Source organism: Myotis yumanensis, unplaced genomic scaffold (genome assembly GCF_028538775.1).
Source record: "Myotis yumanensis isolate MYYU_CA2020_CCGP unplaced genomic scaffold, mMyoYum1.0.hap1 SCAF_5, whole genome shotgun sequence".
In the NCBI taxonomy this organism is placed as follows: Eukaryota; Metazoa; Chordata; class Mammalia; order Chiroptera; family Vespertilionidae; genus Myotis; species Myotis yumanensis.
This window is the reverse complement of record NW_027223756.1, coordinates 71,518,269-71,543,689: the sequence shown is the minus strand read 5'-3', so window position 1 is coordinate 71,543,689 and position 25,421 is coordinate 71,518,269. Positions and strand designations below refer to the sequence as shown.

The window sequence follows — 25,421 nt, the reverse complement described above, 5'->3', positions numbered from 1 at the left end:
CTGAAACCTTAAAGGTAAATTGTCAAGACTAAATCTACATGATTTAAAAATAAAGCCATAAGAAAGAAATACATGAATGATAGGAAAATTAACAAGAACTATTTAATTTTTATTTAAAATATAAATGTGAATAAACTTGGGTGGTGGTCAAGAGACAATTGCATGGACTCTCTCTCTCTGCAGCTGGGAGGGCTAGCAAAGCTTAAACCTGGAGCACTATCCAGGAAGCCCCTTGCCCTGTGTCACTGGAGGCACTGATGTCTTCTTAGGAAGGCTGGAAGGCCTCGGGTTGGATCAATTTAGGACTCTCTGGATGACATTCTGTACCATAGAGGAGGTTTCCTTCCCTAAAGACCATAGATAGAGAAATGCAATGTAATACTGCCTTTTATCCAATAAGAACATTCATTGAGTACTCCCTGCTTCCATGATACTAGTTCAAATATTGTGTATGCAATGATCTCATTTAATATTCACAACAATCCCGTGAAGTAGATTTCATAATCGCCATTTTGTGGATGAGGGAACCTTGGCAGGAGACTTTAAGTTTCTTGCAATAGTGTTTAACCTCTAGGAAGCAGCAGAGCTGGAATTCATGTGTAAGCAGCCTGATAAAAGACCTCATGTCTTATCTGAATTATCTAACTCTTCTATCTATGGTGCGTCTGTTAATCTCTCTTACCATGTCCATCTTAGCCCATGAAAAAAAAAGAAATTAAAAAAATAATTCTTACAATGTGATTAAGCCAGTATAATTTGCTAGTATCTTCAGGTCTCTTGGGCACTGCTTTAATATATTTTTAACGTATTATTGATATATCAGTGAGATATATTTATTAACAATAAAAATTCCTTGGGTCTATGGATCTTTCTTGTGGAGCAAATATTTCAGATTAAAAATAAAAGTGAAAAATTATTAATATATAATGAGTTAATATAACTGACAATAAACCTCTATATTTTAAATTAAAGGGCAAAAACATAAACCTACAATTCACAGAACAGATAGGACAAAACAGCTAATAAACAGGAATAAATGGTCAGTGTCATGAGTAATCATGATGCTGCAAATGAAAATAAAATTTAATATGTTAGCTATCGGATCAAATACTCCTGACTGGCCAGAATGTGGTGAACGGGGATTGTCAAATACTGTTAGTGTATGTGAGCCACTGCTTTCCTTTTACAATTATGTTACTAAACCTTCAGTGGAATCTTAAATTTGTGCCCCATTTAACACACAGAGTAAAGCCCTAAAGTCATTTGAGGAGCTTACCAAATTCTCAAGTCAAAACATGCCATGGAGAAGAGCAATTTGGGGATTACAATTAGAGGTCCCCTTGGCTAAGAGCTTGGTTTATCATACTACCCACCCCTGGGTGTTAATTCTCTTCTTACCTATCTGAGAGCCAATATTTGAAATCATTATAAACAGTGTATCTTTGTCTCTTCTACTTGATTCAGTAGCTTCATCAGTATGAACGGAGGCACCCTCCCTTCTTGATGCTTGGCCTCCATACCCGGTGCATTTACAGTTTCCTGTTGTCGGTGGCCAACCTGGACAGCCTCTGCTACCTCTCTGCCCACCCAGGGCTTTGTCACTAAGGTGCCCTCATCTCAGAGAGAATATTAAAACGTATTATCTTGTGTTCTGTCCACTCACCAAGAGCTTCTATTCTTTCCATAATGAGATTAGTTTGACAAAAATGCAGAATGTTATAATAGCAGAAGATAAGTGTGGGCCTCTCTGGCTGCACACTTTCCTCAGAAATGTCATCAACAATTTTATACCCTTGCAGTCATAGCATGTTGGTAGAGGTCAGCCAACCAAAAAAAGTCTTTGAGAAGTTCTAGAGTCAAATTGTTTTTCACCCAGCTTTATTGAGGTATAATTGACAAAATTGTAGAAAAAGTATTTCCAGTGGTTGCTTCCTTTGGTTTTCCAAACGTTCCTTCCTCATAGACTTGTCCTGTCCTCATCCTTATGCCCTTCCTCCCCACCCCCACCCCCACCCCTCCACCCCCCACTCACTCTATTAAAGGCATAGCAGTGGGTTACATTCAACTCAACCAGCCTATCGTTATGATCTCTTGCATAGACTCAGTGGAGTCCTTCACTGTCATAGTAAAAACCTTGACACACTGGTTTGGGCAGAGAAGTTAATGAGTAATGACCACTGACGCAGAGCAAACCTATCAAATGCAATTAATAAGTTTAACAAACATAGGAGTCGTTAAAGTGGAGAGTGATTCCTCAGCATGTTGAGGGGAGGGTGTGCTCCAGTCTGGAGGCCCAGAAGTTGTTCTGATCATTGTTAACCACATAGACGTTTCCATACGAGTTTTTATTTGTAAACATAATATATAAACCTGCACTCATTCTGCCACGTTCATCCTTAGCTATCAAAAGAGAAAAAGTTGGAAGGAACAACAGGAAAGAGTGAAGCCAGTTTAATGCAGATAATTAAATGTCTGTGTTCCCATAAAACATTCCATAAGAGTCAAATATGCTTCTTAAATACTTAGTTGCTAAAATCGGTATGAAGGACAAAGTAGGTGTTGCAGGAAAAGGAATCTGTTTATAATCCTGCTTCCATCTGCCTACATACTCAGCTACTGAGGTCTTGTTATTTGGGGGGGCATCCTCTGTGCCTTTAAGTCACTTAGTGGCATTTTGTGGGAGATCCCATGAAATCCTATTTACTCTGAGCTGAAAACATTAGAATCTCAAGAAAACACTTGAAAATTATATTTTTTTTAGCATGTCTTAAATATCAATGCAGGGACATACTCACTTGCACTATAAGTGTTATCTAAAACTAGAGGCTCGATGCACGAAATTCGTGCAAGAGTGGGCCTTCCTTCCTTCGGCTGTGGGCACTGTCTTCCCTCTGGCATCCAGGACAAGGCTTCCCTCAAAGCCCTGGCTTCGTCCAGAAGGTCAACCGAAAGGACATCCAGAAGGACATCCAGTCTAATTAACATGTTATGCTTTCATTATTATAGATCATATCATTAGCTTGCAGTTTGTGTTAAGGTGGAAGTGCTAAAATTACTACTTTATGTAACAAATTCAGGTTAATCAAACATATGTTGAGCATTTACAGGAAAAAAAAAAAAGGAGGAGGGGGCATAAAAGTAAGTCCCCTCCTTACTTACTTTTTCCACACCAAAAGCTGTATAATCAGTATCTTGTATCAATATGGCAGAATGAAATAGCATAGCACGGTCCATTTAAAGAGAAACAGGACATTGAGTTGCAAGGTGCTGGGACTCCCATGGCCTGAAATGTCACAACAGACCAGAATTTTCAGGCAAAAAAACATTGATCACCTCCTTCAAATCTAGGCTAAAATTTAAAAAATCATGTGGTTCCACCTCTGCAAATATGCTTGATACAAGGCATGGGGCCTAACAGAGTTAACAACTGCCAAGTTCCAGGCTTTATGATAAACTATTGGCTCTGTGATATCCCATTTAACTTTTCAAGTCCCTTTAATAGAGGTCAATTTAAAAATCTTCAGTACCTGTATAGTTGAACAACTACTATCAAACAAGCTTCATAACTTGGAAAATGTGGTGAGAATTAGCAGTCGTAATAAAAGTGACTTTATTTGCTATATTTTAGGGTATAACATGGATGAATAAGCCTATATTTCTGGATCTTAATTGGTCAGATGCCAACTATTACAAATATGTGAGCTACCTTTCTTGCTTAGTCCTGGCACAGTTCTCCGTGGTGTTCACTTTGTAGTCTTATGGCATAAAATTATTAAGAAGACAGGCCAGAAGGAATAAATAAGAACGATTAAATAGTTATAAATTGACCTTTTGAGGAATGGATAAATGATGTAGTTTCCTAGCCTGGGGAATGAAAAGACTACTAGGTAATATCTTCTAGGATTTAACCTGCATAAATGTTACCTAAGGACTTTGTATGCGGATTCTGACTCGGTAGGTCTGGGAGTGGGTCCTAAAATTCTACTCCTGAAATTCTGATTCTGGTCCTTGGACCACACTTTGCAGAGCCAGCCTCCAGTTTGCAGAGGGATCTTTTTGAGTGGCTAGGAGCTCATCTCAGCATAGGCAATGACTGAATTTTTAAGTAGGTGGATTTTGGTGGAACATTAGGAGGAATTTTCTGAGAATTAACAATGTTAATTCTTAAAGTTATCTTTCTGGAAAGATTTTAATTATAGAAGATGTAGTTTCATGAAAGTTGATGTCACTTTTTATGTCAAGTCACACTTCAGACCTTACTTGTTATGGTAAACATGTGATTGAGGGTGAAGGCAGCATCAGATAACATGTCCTGTCATGTGGGAAAATCACATAATGGGGAAGTCCACCAGTTACTTTGGTCAGCTTTCTGCACGAACATTGATGAATAGATTTTCAGTAGTTCCCCTTTTTCCCCTCATATTAGAGAAGTGATAGTGAAAAACAGAAAGATGGGTAGACAGTTTTGTGTTTGTGGGAGGGTTTTTTGGATGGTAAAGAAATGTGAGGAATTCAGATTTCTGCTTTCTGGCACTGCTGCTGAGTTTGAGTTGTCAGGGAAAGATCGGTATCCTTAGATTCTCAACTTATTTTTCTAAGTTGAATTTCTTTAGCACTTCTACATAGTCTATTTTACAGCGCTTCTATTTATTTAAAAGAAAATGATGATATAGTACACTTGCCTTATCTGAGCAGATTTCAGTTTTTAAGATAATTTTTTGAGCTTTTATCTTGTATGAGATGTAGGGATTAAAGTTATCTCTTTTAAGTATGGGTAGAAAGAATATTAAAGATGGAAAAACAAATATGGAAATGTAAATTATGTTTTATTTTTCTAAATGACTTCCTTATTTCTTCTATAATTTCATATGTAATTTCCAGGCATTTAATTTTTTTTATAATTATCTCATCAGTCTGTGGCTATTTGGTGTTATTAACCTGAGCGGTTATAGAAAATATGTCTCTGTTTTATGGGTCGAATCCTCACTCAATGGATTTTTTTTTTCTAAATCTATAGTTATGATAGACAAACACCTGTTACTAATTAGACATGTTATAGTTTGAAAGCCTTTATACAGGTCTATAAGTAAACTTGCACAATGGTGGGCCTAGAATAAGTATTGAAAAATGTGTACTTTTTAAATATAAGTTATTCATTTTTAAGCACAAATAAAAGATTTCTCATAACATTAAACAAAATGACATTTCTTTAGAGACTACTTTCTCATTGTCACAATCCTTTGCTTTGTTGTTACTCTTAAGTACTTTAATAGTAAGACAAATAAGTTCCCTGTGCATATGGGAATTAATTTGCAAGATTTTAAAAACCCAAATTAATTCCAGTAACTAATTGGTCCTGTGTCATTCTACTGGCAAACCTTCTCTAAAGTTGGATAGGGTTGATCTGGCTGTTCAACCAATCAAATGCTACCCTACCCCTGCACCTGGGGGTCCTCCCATTGGTTTTACACATTTCAATAGAGTATATTTAAATCTTACTTCATTATATTTTGTACTTGAGAAGTACTATACATAGATCTTAGATAAATGCACTTCTATAAATCCTCTTGAACTAGGATAAGCAACAGTCCACAGCTTGTCAAGATCCAGAAACTATTCCAAGTTAGGATTCTCTACCAGATTTTAGTGGCATTTTAGTGCAAAAGATACATTTTCATAAGAAGGTACAAGGTGGATAAATAGGTAAATAAGTCAATAAAACAGTACTTTAAGATGTTTCATTTTAAGGGAAAATGTTGAACTTTAATTTATATTTTTATAAAAAAGAATAGCAAATAGTAATGCTTATTATTTTCCAGGCCCTCATTTCAGCATTTTATGTAAATTATCTCAAGCAAGACTCAACAGTAATTACTATTCCTACTCTAGTTCACAGAAGAAAAACACAGTGGTACACAGCAGTTACCCCTCGAAAGCTAACATAGCTCATTGTGGTAGAATCAGGATTTGAATTCAGCCAGTCTGACACCCGAAGTCCAAAACACTGTGCTATAATCCCTCTTGATAAACTCGATTAAGAGAACATTTTTAAATGACTAAATATTATAAGAAGCAACATTCTGGTAAAGTTTATTGGGGTGACATTGGTTAATAAAATTATATAGGTTTCAAAATGTACAGTTCTATAATACATCATATGTATATTGAATTGTGTGTTCACCACCCGAAGTCAAGTCTCCTTCTGTTACTGCTTATCCTCCTTTATTCTCTTCTACCTCCCCCCATCCCTCTTTTCCCTCTGGTAATCACCATACTATTGTCTGGGTCTGTGAGGTGTTTTGTGTTTTTTTTCTTAATCCCTTCACATTTTCTCAGTCTCTTTTGCTTAGTCACTTTCCCCTACCATAGAGGACTGCTGTGTATAGTTGTGAAGATTGTAAACCACACACATTAGGGGGTGCTATTTATGCAAACTACCACATGAATAGTGTCCCCAGAATCCATACCATGCACACTTGGCACACTTAGCACAATTCTCCATGTTGACCCTTATTACAGCATCAGAACACATTTTGTTTGAAGCGCATAGAAACGTTATATTTTGGTGTGTGGGTTTAAGGTAAGTAATAGAAGTATGGTGAACCAATACTGAAACTAAACCACAATAACAATAATGCTATACTTATAAAGAAAAAAAATGTTTTAAGAACCAATAGAAAAATGTTTTATTTCTGAAAATTTTTCACCTAACTAAAATTTTTGATACAGTTGATCTGGCTTGAATAAAGGCTTGAGAAAGAGTTTTTCTTCCTCTGTTTAATATACCTTTTTAAAGCAGCAGACTGAGGTAGATAGTAAATCTCTCAATTGAAAGTCAGTTGAGCTGCTTGGACCTCTCACCTTCCTCCCTGAACAACATGAGCTGCAGCACCTGCTCCAGCTTCTCCACAAACTACTGGACCCTGAGCTCTGTGCAGTTAGTGCCAAGCCATCGGGCCCAGCCAGCCAGCAGCTTGTCGAGTGTCTATGCAGGTGCTGGGGGCTCAGGCTCCCAGATTTCTGTGTCCCACTCTACCAGCATGTGGCGCGGGTGGGGGCCTGGGAGCTTGGCTTCAGGGATGTCAGGGATCTGGAAGGTATAGGGGTCATCCAGAGTGAGAAGGAGTCTATGCAAAATGCCTGAATGAACGCCTGGCCTCCTACCTGGAGAGGGTGAGGAGTCTGAAGGCTGAATATCAGAGACTAGAGAGCAAAATCTGGGAACACCTGGAAAAGAAGGGACCCCAAGTCAGAGCCTGGGGGCATTATTTCAAGACCATCGAGGACCCAAAGGCTCAGATCTTTGCAAGATCAGTGGACAAGGCCCACATTACTCTACATATTGACAATGCCCATCTTGCTGCTGATGACTTCAGGCTCAAGTATGAGATGGAGTTGGCCACGCACTGGTCTGTGGAGAGTGACATCAATGGGCTTCAAAGGCAGTGTGGTTGACGGCGTCAATATCACTCGGCTGCAGCTGGAGACAGAGATCGAGGCTCTCAAGGAGCAGCTACTCTTCATGAAGAAGAACCACAAGGAGGAAGTAAATGGTCTACAAAACCAGATTGACAACCTGGGTTGACCATGGAGTTGGATGCCCCCAAATCTCAGGACCTCAGCAAGATCATGGCAGATATCTGGGCCCAGTATGAAGAGCTGGCTCAGAAGAACCAAGAGGATCCAGACAAGTGCTGGTCCCAGCTGATTGAGGCAAGCACCACAGTGGTCACCTCACAGACCACTGACATAGGAGCTGCTGAGATGATAGTCAAGGAGCTGAGACATATGGTCCAGTCCTTGGAGGTCAACTTGGACTTGATAAGAAATCTGAAAACCAGCTTGGAGAACAGCCTGGGGGAGGTGGAGATGGGCTATGCCATGCAGATGGACAGCTCACTGGGATCCTGCTGCAGCTGAAGTCAGACCTGGCCCAGCCACGGGTGGAGGGGCAGCACCAGGCCCAGGAGTATGAGGCCCTGCTAAACAAGGTCAAGCTGGAGGCCGAGAGCACCACCAACCAGCACCTGCTGAAATAAGAGGAGGACTTTGATCTTGGTGATGCCCTGGACAACAGCAACTCTATACAGGGCCATCCAAAAGACCAGCACCCACAGAATTGTGGGTGGCAAAGTGGTGTCTGAGGTCAAGGACACCAAAGTTCTGAGGTGTTAAGGCAGCAGATGTGGGGCACCCCTTGGGGGAGCAGGAGGCCAAGAAAAAGTTTATATTATTGGGGGGTTGGGAAAGAAAGTCATTTGGAAGGTAGGGGAAAAACATTGCAGATCACTAACTCATCCTACCTATTGGACATATAAGAAGCAACAGTTGCCGAAACCGGTTTGGCTCAGTGGATAGAGCGTCGGCCTGCGGACTGAAAGGTTCCAGGTTCGATTCTGGTCAAGGGCATGTACCTGGGTTGCGGGCACATCCCCAGTAGGGGGTGTGCAGGAGGCAGCTGATCGATGTTTCTCTCTCATCAATGTTTCTAACTCTCTATCTCTCTCCCTTCCTCTCTGTAAAAAATCAATAAAATATATTTTTTAAAAAAAGAAGCAACAGTTAACATCTACTTGTATTGTGGAGATAAAGAAAAGCTCTCTATTTAACTAAATTAATTGCAACTTGCCTAAATAAAATAATTGAAAAGTAGAATTATTTTTATTATTTATAATATCCCCAAACTGGAAAGATCCCACATATCCATCAGCAGGTGAATGTATATACAATTGATAAGTTTAACTTTACAGTGAAAGACTATTCAGAAAAGAAAAATGAGCTATTGATACACACTGCCACATGGATGAATTTCAAAATTATTATCCTGAGTGGAAGAAGTCAGACAAAAAAGAGTTTCACTATATGATTACATTTACGTAAACTTCCAGAAAAAGCAAACGAATCTATTGTGGCACAAAGCAGCAGATCGGTGGTGGCCTAGGGGGAGGGGAAAGGCGGGAGGAAGAGATGACAAAGGGACATCAGGAAACTTAGAAAATGGATATGTATGTCTATTATCTTGATTGTGGTTGTGGTTTCATGGGTGTCCACATACGTCAAAACCTATATTGTATGTCAATTATACCTTAATAAAGCTGCAAAAAATATAAAGAGAAAAGGATGCACAATTTCTGCACATCTGAAATTAATTATGCAGCTTTTGATCTGTCTAATATCAAAAAGGGAAACAATGCAAGAGTAAATGTTTTTGCAGGACAGCAGTGAAAATGTCATCGAAATGTTACAACAAGATTCATAAAACCAGGTGGCATTTTAAACATGCAAATTCCTTCTCTTTCTGGTTGCACGCTCCGTTCTACCTTTAAAGGAAAGAATATGCCTTGTGCTGGCTTGCTTCTTAAACAGAAACAACATAACAGTATTTGATATATTGTACGTTTGCGACTCTTTGAACTAGCTTGGGTTCAGAAGTTCAGTAGCTCCACTTACGTAACAGAAATTCATTCCAAATTCAACTTTGACAACATTTATGCACAGCATCCCTGTGCTTTTTGTGGCCGTGTCGACCAGCTTATCGCTGATGCAGGTTCACTCTGCATTTCCTGCAGTCCGTGAACACCATCCCACAACCACACTGCCTCTGTCCGAGAAACACTTAAGGAGAGGGTAAAACAGCAACCCACTTCAAAGAACAAGGAGCGGCAATGCCTGGTGCAACTATTTATTGCCTCCGTCTCAACTCCTAATACACCTGTATACACTGGGCAGGCATCGTGACTTCTTGTCGACTGATCTTGCCGAACGTAAAGCAACTTACACATTTACGTAACCTACAAGCAAAACAAAACAAGAAGGGAACTACCTGTTCCAGTACTTTGAGATCGCCGGGCGGATGCACAGTGTGTGAATTATCATTCTCGGGATTTAAATTGCTCTTGGCAGGCACCCCAGGAGTGGTTAAGGTCTGCATTTACTGCTGAACTTTGGCACAACATGCTCAACTGATTGGTGGTGCTCTGGGACTAGTTAGCTGGGTGGAGAGGAGCACGCCTCCGCAGAATAATTGAGCGTTATTAGCAATGACTTTTGGTAGTAATATCATTAGAGTAATCAGGGATCACTGTTTCTTGACTCAGAAATCATGAATTTGAAAAATGTGAAAATGAGTTACTTCAAGAAATTAGATAAAAATTGAAATATACAGACAGCTGTAGTTAAAAGCCTTACTGTTGATTAGATGGAGAATTGACAATTCTGAGAGATAGGCTTGATAGTAATAGTTACTATAGTAAAATGAGTTTTTCTTGCTGTTTTATTGGAGGGGAGGGGAGAATTGGACTAGGAGGTAGGGGAGAAAAGATGCTATACATACTAGAGTACTGCTTTTTCTCCAGACCATGAATTTAATTATGTTTTTGATTAGTTCCTATTGCCTGCATGTGGAAAGTGAAACAAATTCTAATATTGTTTGAATTCTGTACATGATTATGAAAGGAAATGAATTAAAACCATAGATTCTCCAAATTCCATTTCAGCAATTTAAGCCTCTTCAGCCATTTGGAAACCTTTAAAAATGTGGACTCTGTACTTTTAAAAATCCAGACTTAAAGACTGAAAATGAGATTGTAATTTACTGGATTTAAAGATGATTATAAGTTTTAGATAATATTGACTTCTCTTGACAGAAAGTCAGGGAAACAGGAAAAGTTATATATCGCTTTTGATTGCATCCTTCAGCTATAACTTACTGAAGTGCGTTCTGGGCAGTGCAGTAGATAGAGATCATGGAAGGAGTGACCATGATAAGACTAGTGAGTTCTACAAAGCTGTCTGGTGATTATTTCAGTGTATTTTCTAGACTAATTTTAAAATGAACAGGCACAAATTATTCCTTTGCATAGCTATTATTGGGTTTCATCTGCTTATTGTTTAATAAAATTGTTTAAATTTGTTGTTCGTTTTAGGACTCATGCCAGTTGCACAACAGCCTGTTTATTGCGCTTCAAAGCATGGCATAGTTGGATTCACACGCTCAGCAGCGGTGAGGATGTAACAACCACAATATCTCTCTTTCTCTCTGTACATATGTTCTATACAGTCGAGGGGAATAAGTTAGAATTCAGTGCATCTGAGTAAAGTAAGAATATTATAGTTCAGTCTTTATTATAAAAAAATAGTTTTAGTCCTGATATTCAGATTGGATTGTAAAATGAAATGATGTTAAAAGGCAATAAAATCCCAAATTCTTAAAAAAAAAAAAAATAGTTTTAGATCACATAAAGGACCAAATGAAGAATAGATCATTTTTTAAAAATATATTTATTGATTTTAGAGAGGAAGGGAGAGGGAGAGAGAGAGAGAAACATCAATGATGAGAGAGAATCATTGATTGGCCACCTCCTGCACCCCCCTACTGGGGATCCAGCCACAACCTGGGCATGTGCCCCTGGCCAGAATCGAACCTGGAACTTTTCAGTCTGCAGGGCGGCGCTCCATCCACTGAACCAAACCATTTGCAGCGGTTCTCAACCTGTGGGTCGTGACCCCTTTGGTGGTCAAACGACCCTTTCACAGGGTCAAACCATAATTTCAAAAGACCATCTTGCATGTCAGATATTTACATTACGATTCATAACAGTAGCAACATTGCAGTTATGAAGTAGCAACGAAAATAATTTTATGGTTGGGTCACAACATGAGGAACTGTATTTAAAGGGCCAGAAGGTTGAGAACCACTGAGTTAGGGTAAGAATAGATCATTTTAAAATGAAGTAGATTCTGAACGTAGATGTGTTATTGAAAAATATTCTAAGACTACATAATGGGAAGATAGTTTTTAATTTTAAAATTGACTCCAAATCTAAAAAGTATTAACTTCAACTTTCCTTAAAGAGAATTTGCAGTATGCTTCAGCCATTACCTGTCACTGAGTGAGAGCATAAGGGTGGACAGAAGGGGTGGGGCAGGAATTCACTGGGTAGAGTAGTGAAGGATGATGTCTCCATGGAGCCCTAGCGTGTAAAGTGTACACAGCTTTAAAAAAATTTTTTAGACCTAATTGACCACATGCATTGATAATGTAAAAGGGGCCCAGCTGACATGGCTCAGTGGTTGAGCATTGACCTATGAACCAGGAGGTCACGGTTTGATTCCCAGTCAGGGCATATGCCTGGGTTGCCGGCTCAATCTCTAGTTTGGGGCATGCAGGAGGTAGCCAATCAATGATTCTCTCTCATCATTGATGTTTCTATCTCTCCCTCTCCCTTCCTCTCTGAAATAAATTTTTTAAAAAAAGACAATGTAAAATGGGAATGCTTTCCTTTCATAATAACTGGGAAAAAGGTAGCTTGGATGAAGCTAGATGAGCAAGGGAAAGTAGGATGAGAAATGACTAAAGATGTAAGCAAGAGCCAGACCGAGAGGGTCTTATGGGTAGTAATGAGCTTAGATTTTATTGAAAGTGAAGCCATCAATGTATTTTTTACACACAGGAGTGAAAAGATCAGATTTCCATTTCAACAAGACCATTCTGACTGCTAGTTAGAAAATATGTTGAGAGGACACATGTAGAAGAGATGAGGAAATTGGGAGGCCTCTGCAGTGGTTAGTCTAGATGAGAAATAGAGTCCAGACAGATGAAGAGAAAAATATTAACAACAGAAAAAATACTAGGATAAAGAAAACAGATGTGTGACCAGTAAATGTTCATCAGAAAAGATAAGAAACTCCCACAATCTTAATTTAAATTCACTGGAAATTTAATTTCCAAAGGCTTAATCTTTAACTCAACTTTTGAATGAACACATAAAGGTATTAAAAATCAAAATAGACCTCAAAGACCAGAAATCTCATATTTACAATTGCAAGACTGGGAACTTATACAGTCAACTCTTATTTCTGATAGTTATGGTCTATAAAATCACTTTTAATCACTGAATTAGCATTTCCTTGGAGCCTCTGGTCACAACATTTTGGTCAATTAATACATATGTTAATTTCTGTGGAAAGTTTTATGTGAATTTCTGTTTAAAGATACCTTATTTACTATGTATTGTATTGATGTTGAACTCATGGCCAACAGGACTTATACCTCACGCTTGAGTGAAGCTTATTTAACACACGTATTTTCTCGGTAAGGCCTGCTTGGGAACACTGACATCAATTCAGCACTATGCTTGGGCAAAGGGGCATGTTAAATAGCAAAATCACAAACAAAACGCACAACGATAAGAAAAACATGGACTAAATGCACTGTGAAAAGGAGACCTGTTTACAGTTAGAAGAACTAAAACAAGAAAACAGAGTATTATTCTCTTGAACCTCAGTTGGAACATTGGCATTGGGCAATTCAAGTTTCTCCCTGCTCTGTGGCTTGTCCACATTACCCTGAAAGCCCCAGGGAATTGGGGGGTTACAGATTAATTTTGCCAAGTAAGCAAATGGAATCCCCAAATAACTACATTTTGTTTTACAGCTAGTTCCAATACATCAGTGGGGTGAAAATTAAGCCAAAGATAGTCTGAAAATACTTAAATTTGTCTTCTAGATAATGAAGAGTATCTTTAGAATCAATCAAAGTCTTAACACTTTCCACTAACAGTATTATTTAAGCAACTATTCTGTTATTCAGCCCTAATCTTTGAAAGAAAACTTGGGATATTAAGTTTAAGCCTCAGCTTCTTACCTTCAGATTCTGGCAGTCTTCACTAGATAAGAGCAGTTTAGATAATTAAGTATTTTCAAGAGTTTTCCAGTAATATTCATTTAAAAAATTTAAATAGGTGAGGCTTTCCGGAATTAATTCAACACTTTAGATACATATTCTTTTACCTTCTGCTATGAACCAACTTTAATATTGGCGTTGTTATAAAGCCACAAGGATATCTGACTAGTATTTTTCACATCAGAGCCTTTGAATAGCTTTAATTATCAGTCTGTCCTATGCTGTGCATTTGCAAGACTACTGAAACCTGAAACTTTCCTCTTCCAATTGGCAGATGGCTGCTAATCTTATGAACAGTGGTGTGAGAATCAACGCCATTTGCCCAGGCTTTGTCAATACGCCCATCCTTGAAACCATTGAAAAAGAAGAAAACATGGGACAATTTATGGAATATGCATACCACATCAAAGATATGATGAAATACTATGGGATTTTGGAGTGAGTAAAGCTATACCTATCTTTTTTATTTGATGGAGCAAAGTACTATCTACATATAAGCAATAAAAAGGGGGAGGGGGAATAAAGTTTTAAAGTTGAGAAACGAATGCAAACTTCAAAGTTTGGCTTTGGCATACTCTGTGAAAGAAAATATCTTTTCTGGGTTTCTGAATAGACTGTGTTTCTACATTATGAATTTTGCGTTAAGATATAGACAATGCATTATTAATACCTTCAGCCACCATCAGATATAGTGTAAAAAGGTGATGTTTAGTTATCTTTGGAAGCAGTGATTCCTTATTGGCCTAAATTCCAAGCCATATTTACTTATACCCTTTGTGAAATTTCATATGGCCCCCTAACTGCAATCATTTTTATACTAAACAATGGATCAACACGTGTTTGGTGAACGATGTCTGAATTAGAGCAGTCAGATTTCACAGTACAAAGTCATTGCTATCATGCTGATGGAATCAGACCATCTGGGATCAGATCCTGACTCCACTTCTGACCATGAACTTCTCCATCAAACTCAGTTTTCTCACATGTAAAATGGGGATAATATTAAAACAAACTTAGGGGACTTTTGAAAGTCCACAAATAAGTTGATCCATGTAAAGTACTTAAAACAGCAACAGATTCAATAACAGACATGCAATTAATGTCAGCTATAATTCTTTCTATTTTTACTCCAATAACATTTCTGTCTGATAAGTCTAACATGTGCTGGTAGAATAAAGATGAGAAAATAATAATTTTGTCAGTGTAAATAATAAATATAAATTCATAAATCCTTCCTGTCAACATGATAGCAGATTAGGATTGGAAATCTACTAGTTAATTTATCATATAACTTAGTTAATATCTAATTGAATAAAAAATAAAAAATGTTTATCAGGAAGCTGTTAAAAGTAGTAAATTCTTCAAAAGTAACTAAAAACTGAAGTGAAAATTATGCCTTCATCTTTAGTTTAAAACACCAGTGTTTCCTTTCCTTTTAGCCCATCAACAATCGCCGATGGATTAATAACACTCATTGAAGATGATGCTTTAAATGGCGCAATTATGAAGATCACATATTCTAAGGGAGTTCATTTTCAAGACTATGATGCAACTCCACTTCCTGTAAAAACTCAGTGAACATCTTCTATATCCGCCATAACTGAAAATAAGCACAAGTGACTTATATTCAGACCATATCTTCATTTGAATATAACTTTCAAAGTGAAATGTTATTGTATGACACTTCGCTTCATGCATTTCATGTTAATTTTTTTCTAAATGATTAGTTAAATATATAAAAAAAAATTGGGGACTGTCAAAAATATGATGTGAACCAAAGCTAGATTTTGATCGTTATGGTCTAGGTAATGATTAAAACAAAGGATATTCAAGGAATATTCTGCTTTTCAAAAAATGTGTTTAAATTTGTGGTTCATAAATATTGTTTTTCAGAACATCATTTTAAAGGGGATACTTGAATTGTTATTTAAATCAAACCATATGTAAAAAACATGCCTCTTTTTGTTTCAATATTAGCATTTTAAAAGAGGGAGGCTACTGACAATGGCAAATTTTTAGTAACAATAACTTTTATTTATATACCAGCTTTCAGCTGAACATGTCAGCTTTTAAAGTTGTGGCATATTTGGCAGCAGTTAAGAAGTAAGTTACAGTGTGCATACAATCCTAAATGAAAAGCTGATGCATGAAAAATGACAGAATGTAACTGGCTGAGTTGTTGATTCACAGTTCAGCTTCCCATCTGGGAAAAGCGGTTTTTCCCTCTTTGCTTACTTTAAAAATTTTAATTGAGTCCAAAAATCTCAGGAATGAAATTTGTAATAGCTACAGCAGAAAAGATAGTGCTCCTAAAATGTTATATTTAAGATACACTTATTAAAAAAACAAATACAGATGTAATTTTTTTTCAGATTACTTCTCATTTATTTTTACTAATTTCAGAAGTGCCTTCCTTTTAATGAAACTTTTTTTTGCCCTCTCATCTCCAGAAGTTACTTAGTGTTCTATGTATAGCGATGCAGAAGAAGCCAATTTGTTGCAGCTTCCACTGTAAATGTTTTTGTATGCTCAGAGCCATAATCACAAGAGGTAAAAATAGCTGTGGTGTATTTCTGTTTTCCCTGTCAGGTTTTTTAAGATTGGATCATTAAGTGCACCTGCTTTGGGTAACCCTTTTCACAAGCAATAATTAAAGCTAATAATAGTGAAAGCACAAGATTTCTAACTCAATCCTTTCCTCTTATAACTTATACAAAATACAAAATGTAAATGTTGTATGAGTGATTCACTGTGTCTGCTAACTCCAGAGCTCCCAGCTTGGAACAGAATTTATCCACCTGAGATTAATAAATATTTCCTGGAGATCCTGGAGTGTTGCCATATCTTGCTCTGTTTTAATTCTGCCATAGAGAACAAGTTGCCTTCACTTTTAAAAGGGAATTTGAATATGAGTAACTGTTGTCTAGATCTTCACATAATGTATTTCAAAAACCACCGAGAAATGAACATCAGTGACTGTCTAATAGAGATAAATTGTATAATTAGCACAACCTTATTTGTACATTATGGCAGTGACCAATCAGTGAATAACGTGGGTACTATATGTGGTGTGTCACTTTTGTATGTATTTTTCCACTGTAATGTTTAAAGCTGTAGCTTAAGCTTTTCATTCATGGATAATTCTTTGTATTGGCAGCCTTCAGTATACTTTGTACTTTGATTTTTAATTTTTTTCAATTAATAAACTATGCAGACATTTACAACTGAGTAGAACTAAAAAAATGTGATTTATATTTTAAAAAGTTCTTTTACATTAAAATTTATCTTCTAGAAATAGCTTTAAATAAATCAATAATGTTATATGATATCTCTATATGCTGGTCGAGAAAAAAGTAAATATTAAATTGGGGGGAGGGTTAGTTCCTTTAATTGTATTTTTCAGTGAAAATCCTAATGTGAATAATATGTGTTTTTCAAATGTCTTTTCCCTATAAATGAAGTAGGGCTCGCAGAGCAGCAAAACTAAAAATGTGTGGGAACTGAAAAAAGATTGAGATTCGCTATTGACATTGAAATGTCCAACAAACCTATTTTTTTTTCAATATAACAATAGTCTTAGATACTTATAATACCATTTAAGATACAAGTGATGATGTCAATGATTTCCATCTATGCTTTATTTATTCATAAATTTAGGACACAGAACAGGTCTGAAAATGTACATTTTTAATAAAATCTAAAGTCATTCCCATACTAAATATCATTTGATGGGTAGCTTTTTTCTTACATTAGAATTTCAAAAGGCACATTTACTGGTGCCCTGGAAAAGGTGATTGGATCTAAGGTCACAAGTGATGTCATCGGTCCTCCATCTCTGTCCTCTTGTTGGCTTCCCTCCTAGGCAGCTTTCTTCATATGATGCTTCCAGGAGCTACAGCCGGATTCTCTCCAACCTCCAAACTGGCAAAACAAGAGCCTGTTTTTGGCAACAGAGCTCATTGGCCTTTCTTAGTTTATGTGCAGATTACTGAGACATTCGTGTAGTCAGAGAGATACCAAATGACATGCCTTCCCCAGAGCTGGTAGAACTGGAGGGTGCTGGGGAACACGGAACATGGGCAGGAAATTGACTTGCATCCTATGGACTAAGAAAAGGAGAGGGATAATTTTCAAGAGGAAAATTAGGCTGCCGTTACCTGAACAAAAACCAGAGATAGCCTCTGTAGAGGAAGACAGAGTGAATAAAGGATTAGTTATGCCTTAATCCTTTAGATAAATTTTCACAGACTACCGTGGTTCCTATAATATGCCTAGATCAATGTTTTTCAAATTGTATGTATCACATTGGATGGGATATGACAGAAGAAAATGAATAAAAAATGCAGCAAGCATCTCATGCATATATGTTAGTGCTCATTCTCAATGTAAAATATATTTCTTATTGTGGGCCCAAGTGAAAAGGGTTCAAAAGCTACTTGTTTTAACATTGACTGCAATCACTGCCTCTAGATAGCCTTCATTTCTGAATTTCTGACTGTTACCATTTTAATCCTATAGTTCCATTCAAACTTATTAGCACCACTTCTAGTTCTTCTTACTAAAATTACACCATCAGCATATAGTTACAGTAAATTTTAATAGGGTTTTGTAAGTTTAACTTTGAACCATTAAACTATTCCCTATTCCCAGTTTTCAAATAAGACTGACACACTTATATCCACTCATTCAACAAATAATTACTGAACAATTTTTGGGCAAAATTTATATATACACAAGTTTTAGTATAGGGTGTCTTATGTAAATATTAGTGCAGAGACATATTGATTAAGGACTGATCTGGAAAATGGCACTGAAGTCTGAAAGAACGTATTGGTTACAAAAGTATTAGAGCCTGTCCAGTGTGGCTCAGTGATCGAGCATTGACCCATGAAACAAGGGGTTCCTGGTTTGATTCCCCCTCAGGGCACATGCCAGGTTGCAGGCTCAATCCCCGGTAGGGGATGTGCAGGAGGCAGCCAATCTGTGTTTCTCTCTCATTGATTTTTCTATCTCTCTAGCCCTCTCCCTTCCTCTCTCTCTAAAATCAATTTTAAAACATTTTTTTAAAAAAATATTAGAAGAGAACTAAAGAGCCAAATATGGAATGATGATACAACCCACTGTCAACTGGAAAACAGAAATAATTAGGTATTCCATCGCTGAAAATTATTTATTCGAGAAACACAAAGGATTGCAATCCAGAACATGCAGACATGGTGAGCTACTTGCACACACTGCCCCCAGACAAAGTTGCAGAAGGAAACTGTAGAAAGGAAAAGAAAATCAAGAGGAGGGGTGGTTACAGCCACAGAGCTCTGTTGTAAACATTGAGGTCTTCCTATACGGTTCTCATGACGACATAGACTGCTTTCACTTGAAATTGTATAGGATGGTCTATTAAGTGCAATCAGGCAATGAAAGGAAATGGCAATGTAAAAATTGGAAAGGAAAAAAGCTATCATTATTCTCAGTGGATGAGACTATTAATATATAGAGTGTCCAAAAAAATGTATACACATTTTGAATGATTATAAAGTCAGTGTTTATCAGCATATAGTTCATTTTCAAATTTAAAATAATCTACAGAAATGAATATATATATATATATATATTTTTTTTTTTTTTTTTGTCAATTCCTGTTTTCAAATCAATGACTGTTCTGGTCCAGGCCCTGCTGGTACTGTGAAGCAATGGAATTGCAAACATCAACAATGATTTTGTTTGATATTTGTGGGCCCTCAATTCGTCAATTATAGCTGGTTTTGTACCATAAGCTTTATCGTTTATGTATCCCCATAAAATAGTCTAGTGGATAAATTTTCTGTGTTCAAAGCTTATTCTGGCTTCAGCCATTATTTAATCAGTTAAACCTGAAACGGAGTGAAAATTGAGTTATCAGCTTTCAAAGTGTGTATACATTTTGGGGGTGTTTCCCCCAAAATGTATACATACTTTGAATAATTATAAAGGCAGTGTTTGTACTTCAACTGCATTTTCAAACTTCCAGTAGCATTTTAGGATGAATCTCCTTTGTTTAAAGGTTAGTCTGGCTGAAAAGAAAGAAACATCAATTGAGCCTTCAGCTGTTAAAGTGTGTATATATGTTTTGGGGACACCCTGTACAAAAGTACAAGAGATTTAATATTAGAATTCATGACGACTTTAGCAAGTGTTATAGATTAAAAATATGACAACCGTTCTTTTTAGCTTTTCCAAACAAGAGGTGGAGTTTATTTCTCCCTATCTTGAATATGGGCTGGCCTTGTAACCTCTTTTGTCAAAACAATGCAGGAGAATCAATAGTGGGTGGTTTCTGAAGAAGCTTTTGTATGCATGTGTCTGCTTTTGTGCTTGAAATCCTGCCACCTCATGAACATGCATGAGGAGAGCCTGCTGATGGGTGAGAGACCACATAGAGAAGAACCAAAACACTTTTTATTTGCCAGTTCCTAGCCAACCCAGCAGCCAGCAGCAGGGACTGAGTGAGCCCCATAGGAGATTAGCCAAGGCTGACTCACAACAACAGAACTAATGGCTCAGCTGAGCCCAGCCCAAATTGCCAGCCCACAGAGCTGTGAGATAAATAGTTGTCTTAACCCACTATTGTATGGGTTCTTTATAATGCAGCAATTGCTAGCTGATGCAGGAAGGCTCTGAAAACAAAGATATTACAGGAAAAAAGGTGAAAAAGCCTAAAACAGAAAAAAAGACATTTAAAATAGAGCATGTTTAATAACATAAAAATTATTAAGTGGCTTCTGGCTTTCTTGGGAGGGAAGGAAGGAAGGAAGGAAGGAAGGAAGGAAGGAAGGAAGGAAGGAAGGAAGGAAGGAAGGGAGGGAGGGAGGAAGGAAAGAAGGGAGGGAGGAAGGAAGGAAGGGAAGGAGGAAGGGAGGGAGGAAAGGAAGGAAGAGATAAAAACAAACCTAAAAAAGCTTGGTCAATGCAAAAAATCTCATTGATGGCATAGGAAAGCCACCCAGGCAATCAGAATTTGAGAGACCGAGACATTGGTGAAAAGAGAAACTCACCAAAATGATTGTAGTGTTTTTGGTACTTTTCCACTGAGGCCAATTTTTAAATTCATGGAGATGATGAGAAACTAGCATAGCATGACTACTAAATTGCAGAGCAGTAGAATAAAACAGTATTAAAGTGTTATATGGCTGGGGGTGGGGATTGGAGTTTAGGACTACTAAAACATCAGAATTTGAGAGAAAAAGATTATCTAGAGAAAAGAACTACAGAAAAGAAAGATCTGGACCAGGTTCACTACAGGCCATTCAACACTCCATAAGCAGCTAGGTTTGAGAGGCAGACAAGCTAAGTATAAGGTGGCTGCTAAGAGACTGGAAAAACTAAGCATAGCTCTCATCAGATTACATGTGAGGGAGAAAAAATAATGACGTGTCCTTTATGATTGTGAGGCAATAGAAAATCTCCCAGGCTTTCATTTGTGGCCCCCAAAAAGCTGTACTTTACAAGTAAGGGCAAACCAGAAATAGAGACCAGGCTTTACAGAGACTGAAACCCAGGCTCAAATGAACTTAATTCCTTATTAGATTTAACTGATGTACCACTATTTTACTTGTCTGCCATAAGCCAATGAAACCTTCTCTGGAGAAAAATTATCATCCAAAGCTTCTCTAACTTTTTACACAATCCCTAGCAGTAAATTAAAAATATCTAAACTGAAACAAAAAAAGAAAAGGGAGATGGACCATACAGAAAAACAGCATGAGAGAAATATGAAACTCAAAACAGTCTAGCATAGGTACAAGTAGAGTTTTAGAAAAGAAGAAAAGAAAAATCAAGGCAGAAGCAAAATTTGAAAGTAATGTTCAAGAATTTTCCAAATGTAATTCAAGCTACTGATTTAAGAAACAATGCAAATGACAAGAAGAAAAGCACAGCTTGCCAAATGATAGTAAAAACTGTGGGAAGCCAATGACCAGACCAAAACAAACAAACAACAAAGGGGGGGAAAGCCAGAGGGGGAAAAAAGGACAAATTATCTTTAAAGTAACAAAAGTAAAATTGGCAAGTGTCCTCATAACAGAAACTACATAAGTCAGAAGACAATGAAATAATATTTCAAAGTTCCAAAACAAACAAACAATAAACCTAGAGTTCTATACATGCAGAAGAAACACTTTCAAAATTAAAGTGGTTGTAATGTACCCCGCGAATCACAGAAGGACGCCTCAAGAAGTCGAATTAAAGAGTCACATTTATTGCAATCCGGGACTATGAGGGGACATTCCCAAATCTCATAGTAATAAGATGGTGGCAAAACCAGACTTATATAGGCAAAAATCACAAAGGTATTGATTACATCCCAGGGTTTGGAATGAGGACCCTGGTTTGCACAAAGCAGTTACAGAAGCAAGATTGAGCTGATTAGTTATCTACAAAGAATATTTATAGTTTTGGGTCTTGGGACCACTGAGTTGACAGGGAAACATTATCTGGAACCCTCAGGTCTTGGGATAATTGTGCTGTCCTGGTTCCCAGGTACAGAAGAATGTGCTTCGATAACCAGTAAGATCACAATCAATGGGATAGTCATTCAATCAATAAGGCATTCAATCGAATGGGATGATTTATACAATTCAGAAAATCAAAATAACCGGTCCATTGTTAAACAAAGCAAATAGGTACCATACTTCAAAGGTACAATAAAGAAGATGTTTAAAAACAAACAAACAGAGAATTTGTTACAACAGATCTACATTCAAAGAAATGTAAGCAAGGAGTTTTTCGGAGACCAAAAAGGATCCCCGGATGGAGGAAGAGAGAGGCAGGGAGGTATAAGGGGTAATGAGAAAGGAAAAGGTGTGAGGAAATAAAAAGATTTCTTGTATTAAGCAATGAAAATCATCACTTCTAGGATTAGAAATATATGAAAACACAAAAGTCAAGAGGAAGAAAATAGGAAAGTGTTCTGAATTATTTATATTTTCTGAGATATGGTAAGAACCACTAAGTACTATTAGATATTAAGAAATCAATAGTGTTTAATGTAATATATAAAATAAATAACATATAAACAAATACCATATGACCTCACTTATATGTGAATCCAATGAACAAAATAAACTGATGAGCAAAACAGAACCAGAGGATGGATACATGGAACAGACTAAAAGATGTCAGAGGAGAGGTGGGTGAGGCGGACTGGATGAAAGAAGGTGAAGGGATTAGCCAAAGAACGTATATGCATCGCCCAGGGACACACAGTCTGTGTGGTGAGGGCCAGAGTAGGGGGAGACTGGGGCTGGGTGGAGGGGGGCAAAAAAGGAGGGAATGGGAGACATCTGTAATAGTGTCAACAATAAAAATAAATTAAAGAAAGAAAGAAACTCAAATAATAATAGTTGATAAATCTAAAGAATAGAAAGAAGAAAAAATCAGTATATATAATGAGAGACCCAATAGAAAACAAATGGGTGCATGAGTAATGAAATTGTAAATGCAATCATCTTTACCTCTCTCTACAACCCCCATGGTTTCCCATTGCAGTTAGAATAAAATCCCACCTGTTTTCACTCCCCTTCTGTCTGACTTCTCTCTAGGCTCAGGGGCTTTGCTGACCCTGGAATGTGTCAAACTCTCTCTCCCCTCCAGGCCCTTGTGCTCAGTCTTCTAACTAGAAGGCAGTTTTCCCACATGTTATTGGCTCTAATATAACTTCCTATTACCACTACTCTAAATTAACCTATTTATCAATTCTACCCTAGACTAACATATTGCCCTTGTTTTTATTTTTATCTTTATAAGACTGATTCTCTGTGAATTTATCTCTGCTATTTTTTTTAACTTCATATGGTTTTTCTACTCTACCACAATATAAGCTCTATAGAAATAAAAACTTTATCTGTTTCAATTCATAGAACATGGTGTGCATGAAGTAAAATGAATGAGTGAATGAATGAATGAAATGTCTATTAAAAGGCTAAAGCATCCTAAGCTGCCTTAAAATATATAAGTTCCCTGTCTGACTGGTGTGGCTTAGAGGTTGAGTATTGACCTATGAACCAGGAGGTCACAATTCGATTCCCAGTCAGGGTACAAGCCAGGGTTGAAGGCTTGATCCCCAGTGTGGGGCATGCAGAAGGCAGCCGATTAATGATTCTCTCTCATCATTGATGTTTATATTTCTCTCTCCCTTCCTCTTTGAAATCAATAACAATATTATAATATTATTATATATTATATATATAATAATATATTAATAATATTATATATATATTCATATATATTCCTCCAAACTAGATGTTAATGTTTCCACTCTTCTTTGTATTGATCAGATGACTTCTGTGATATTATGTTTGAGTTTAAGTATCACATTTTAAGAGGGCTTAAAAATCTGGAGTTTACGTTTTATCTTAAGTGCAATGAGAGAAGTATACAAAACTTCAAATTTTGGAGTTGTTATAAAGACGACAGAACAGACATAGTTTTCTCCAGGGAATAGAATTATTAGTAATTGGAGATACAAGGAATGTGGTATGAGGTACCATCCGAATTAGGATACTCTAAATGAGATTACATTTGCCCTGGAAGCAGAAAATTCATTGATCATTGAAATGGTTGAGGCTGACAGCCACCTATTAGGGATATTGTACACAGCATATTTGTGTAAGTGGAAAGTTGGACCAAAAGGGCTTTAAATTACTTTTAGCCCTAACCGGTTTGGCTCAGTGGATAGAGCATTGGCCTGCAGACTGAAGGGTCCCAGGTTCAATTCTGGTCAAGGGCACATGCCTGGGTTGCAGGCATATCCCCAGTAGGGGGTGTGCAGAAGGCAGCTGATCGATGTTTCTGACTTTCTATCCCTGTCCCTTCCTCTCTGTAAAAAAAATCAATAAAGTCTATTTTTTTTAAAATTACTTTTAATTTTGTTTCTGTTCTATAGTACTATATAATGGTCCTTGCAGTTAGGTTTATACCAAGTTAATAGCATTCATAGTAATACTGTGCTTCCCATAATCAGAAAAGGTCAGTATGGTTTTCATTCACTATTTTGCTTTTTTCTAACCTTTGTTAATGTCCAGTTTCTCCTACTTATTTAATATGAGGGATAATTTGGTAGAAGACTTTTCAGAACTGTGTGGATCTACTTTGCTGCTTCTGCACTTGCTACCCCATCTTGTACAGCCACCTAGGTGTGAACTTCCAGCCTCTGGCAAGGACCTCTTTAAATGAGTCACAGAGGCCACCTAATTTTGGATCAGTCAGTGCTTATTTTATTTAGATTTTGTGTCTAAGAGCTTACAAAATGTTAGTTGATGAATGGCTGGGCCATTCTTCCTGTCCATAGGAATGGGTGTGGGGAGATTTCCTTGGTAAGGAGGATGTTTGGGGTATCAGTTTTCTTAAGTAAATTTTATCATCCTTATCTGATGGCCCTTAAAGTATTATCATAAAGTTCATCTCTCTTTTTGTCTTCTCTTCCTATATCTTATTTACAAAGGATTTTGTAAATGTACAGGAGTGATACAAACAGACACCTATGGTTTTATGGAGGCAAACATGCTGCTATTTATGAAATTGGGTTAGAAAATTACATCTTTCTTGCCTAAAATCTTTTATTCCTCCTTGCCCTTTTTCTTTGATCCATCCCAAAGTCAAGTTCTCACAACATCTTACATGTGCTAATGTATTTTGATTTTTATCATAACTGCTCTCCAGCTCCCAGGGTCTGTCCTAGTCAATTAACCCTAAATACTATGTT

The 25,421-nt window shown here is 37.2% G+C and overlaps 1 protein-coding gene and 1 pseudogene across 1 annotated transcript in view; both read left to right on the top strand.

Annotated features, from left to right (window-relative positions):
• The window catches only part of HPGD (15-hydroxyprostaglandin dehydrogenase), a 32,051-nt gene extending 14,006 nt beyond the window's left edge, over positions 1-18,045 (top strand). Inside the window, exons 5-7 of the mRNA XM_070415484.1 lie at positions 10,926-11,002; positions 13,959-14,122; positions 15,124-18,045. Coding sequence (XP_070271585.1) covers positions 10,926-11,002; positions 13,959-14,122; positions 15,124-15,262 — 380 coding nt within the window. The 3' untranslated portion in view covers positions 15,263-18,045. The remainder of the gene's footprint in view (positions 1-10,925; positions 11,003-13,958; positions 14,123-15,123) is intronic.
• LOC139011779 (keratin, type I cytoskeletal 18 pseudogene) lies at positions 6,792-8,411 on the top strand (annotated as a pseudogene).
• Positions 18,046-25,421: the final 7,376 nt, after the last annotated feature.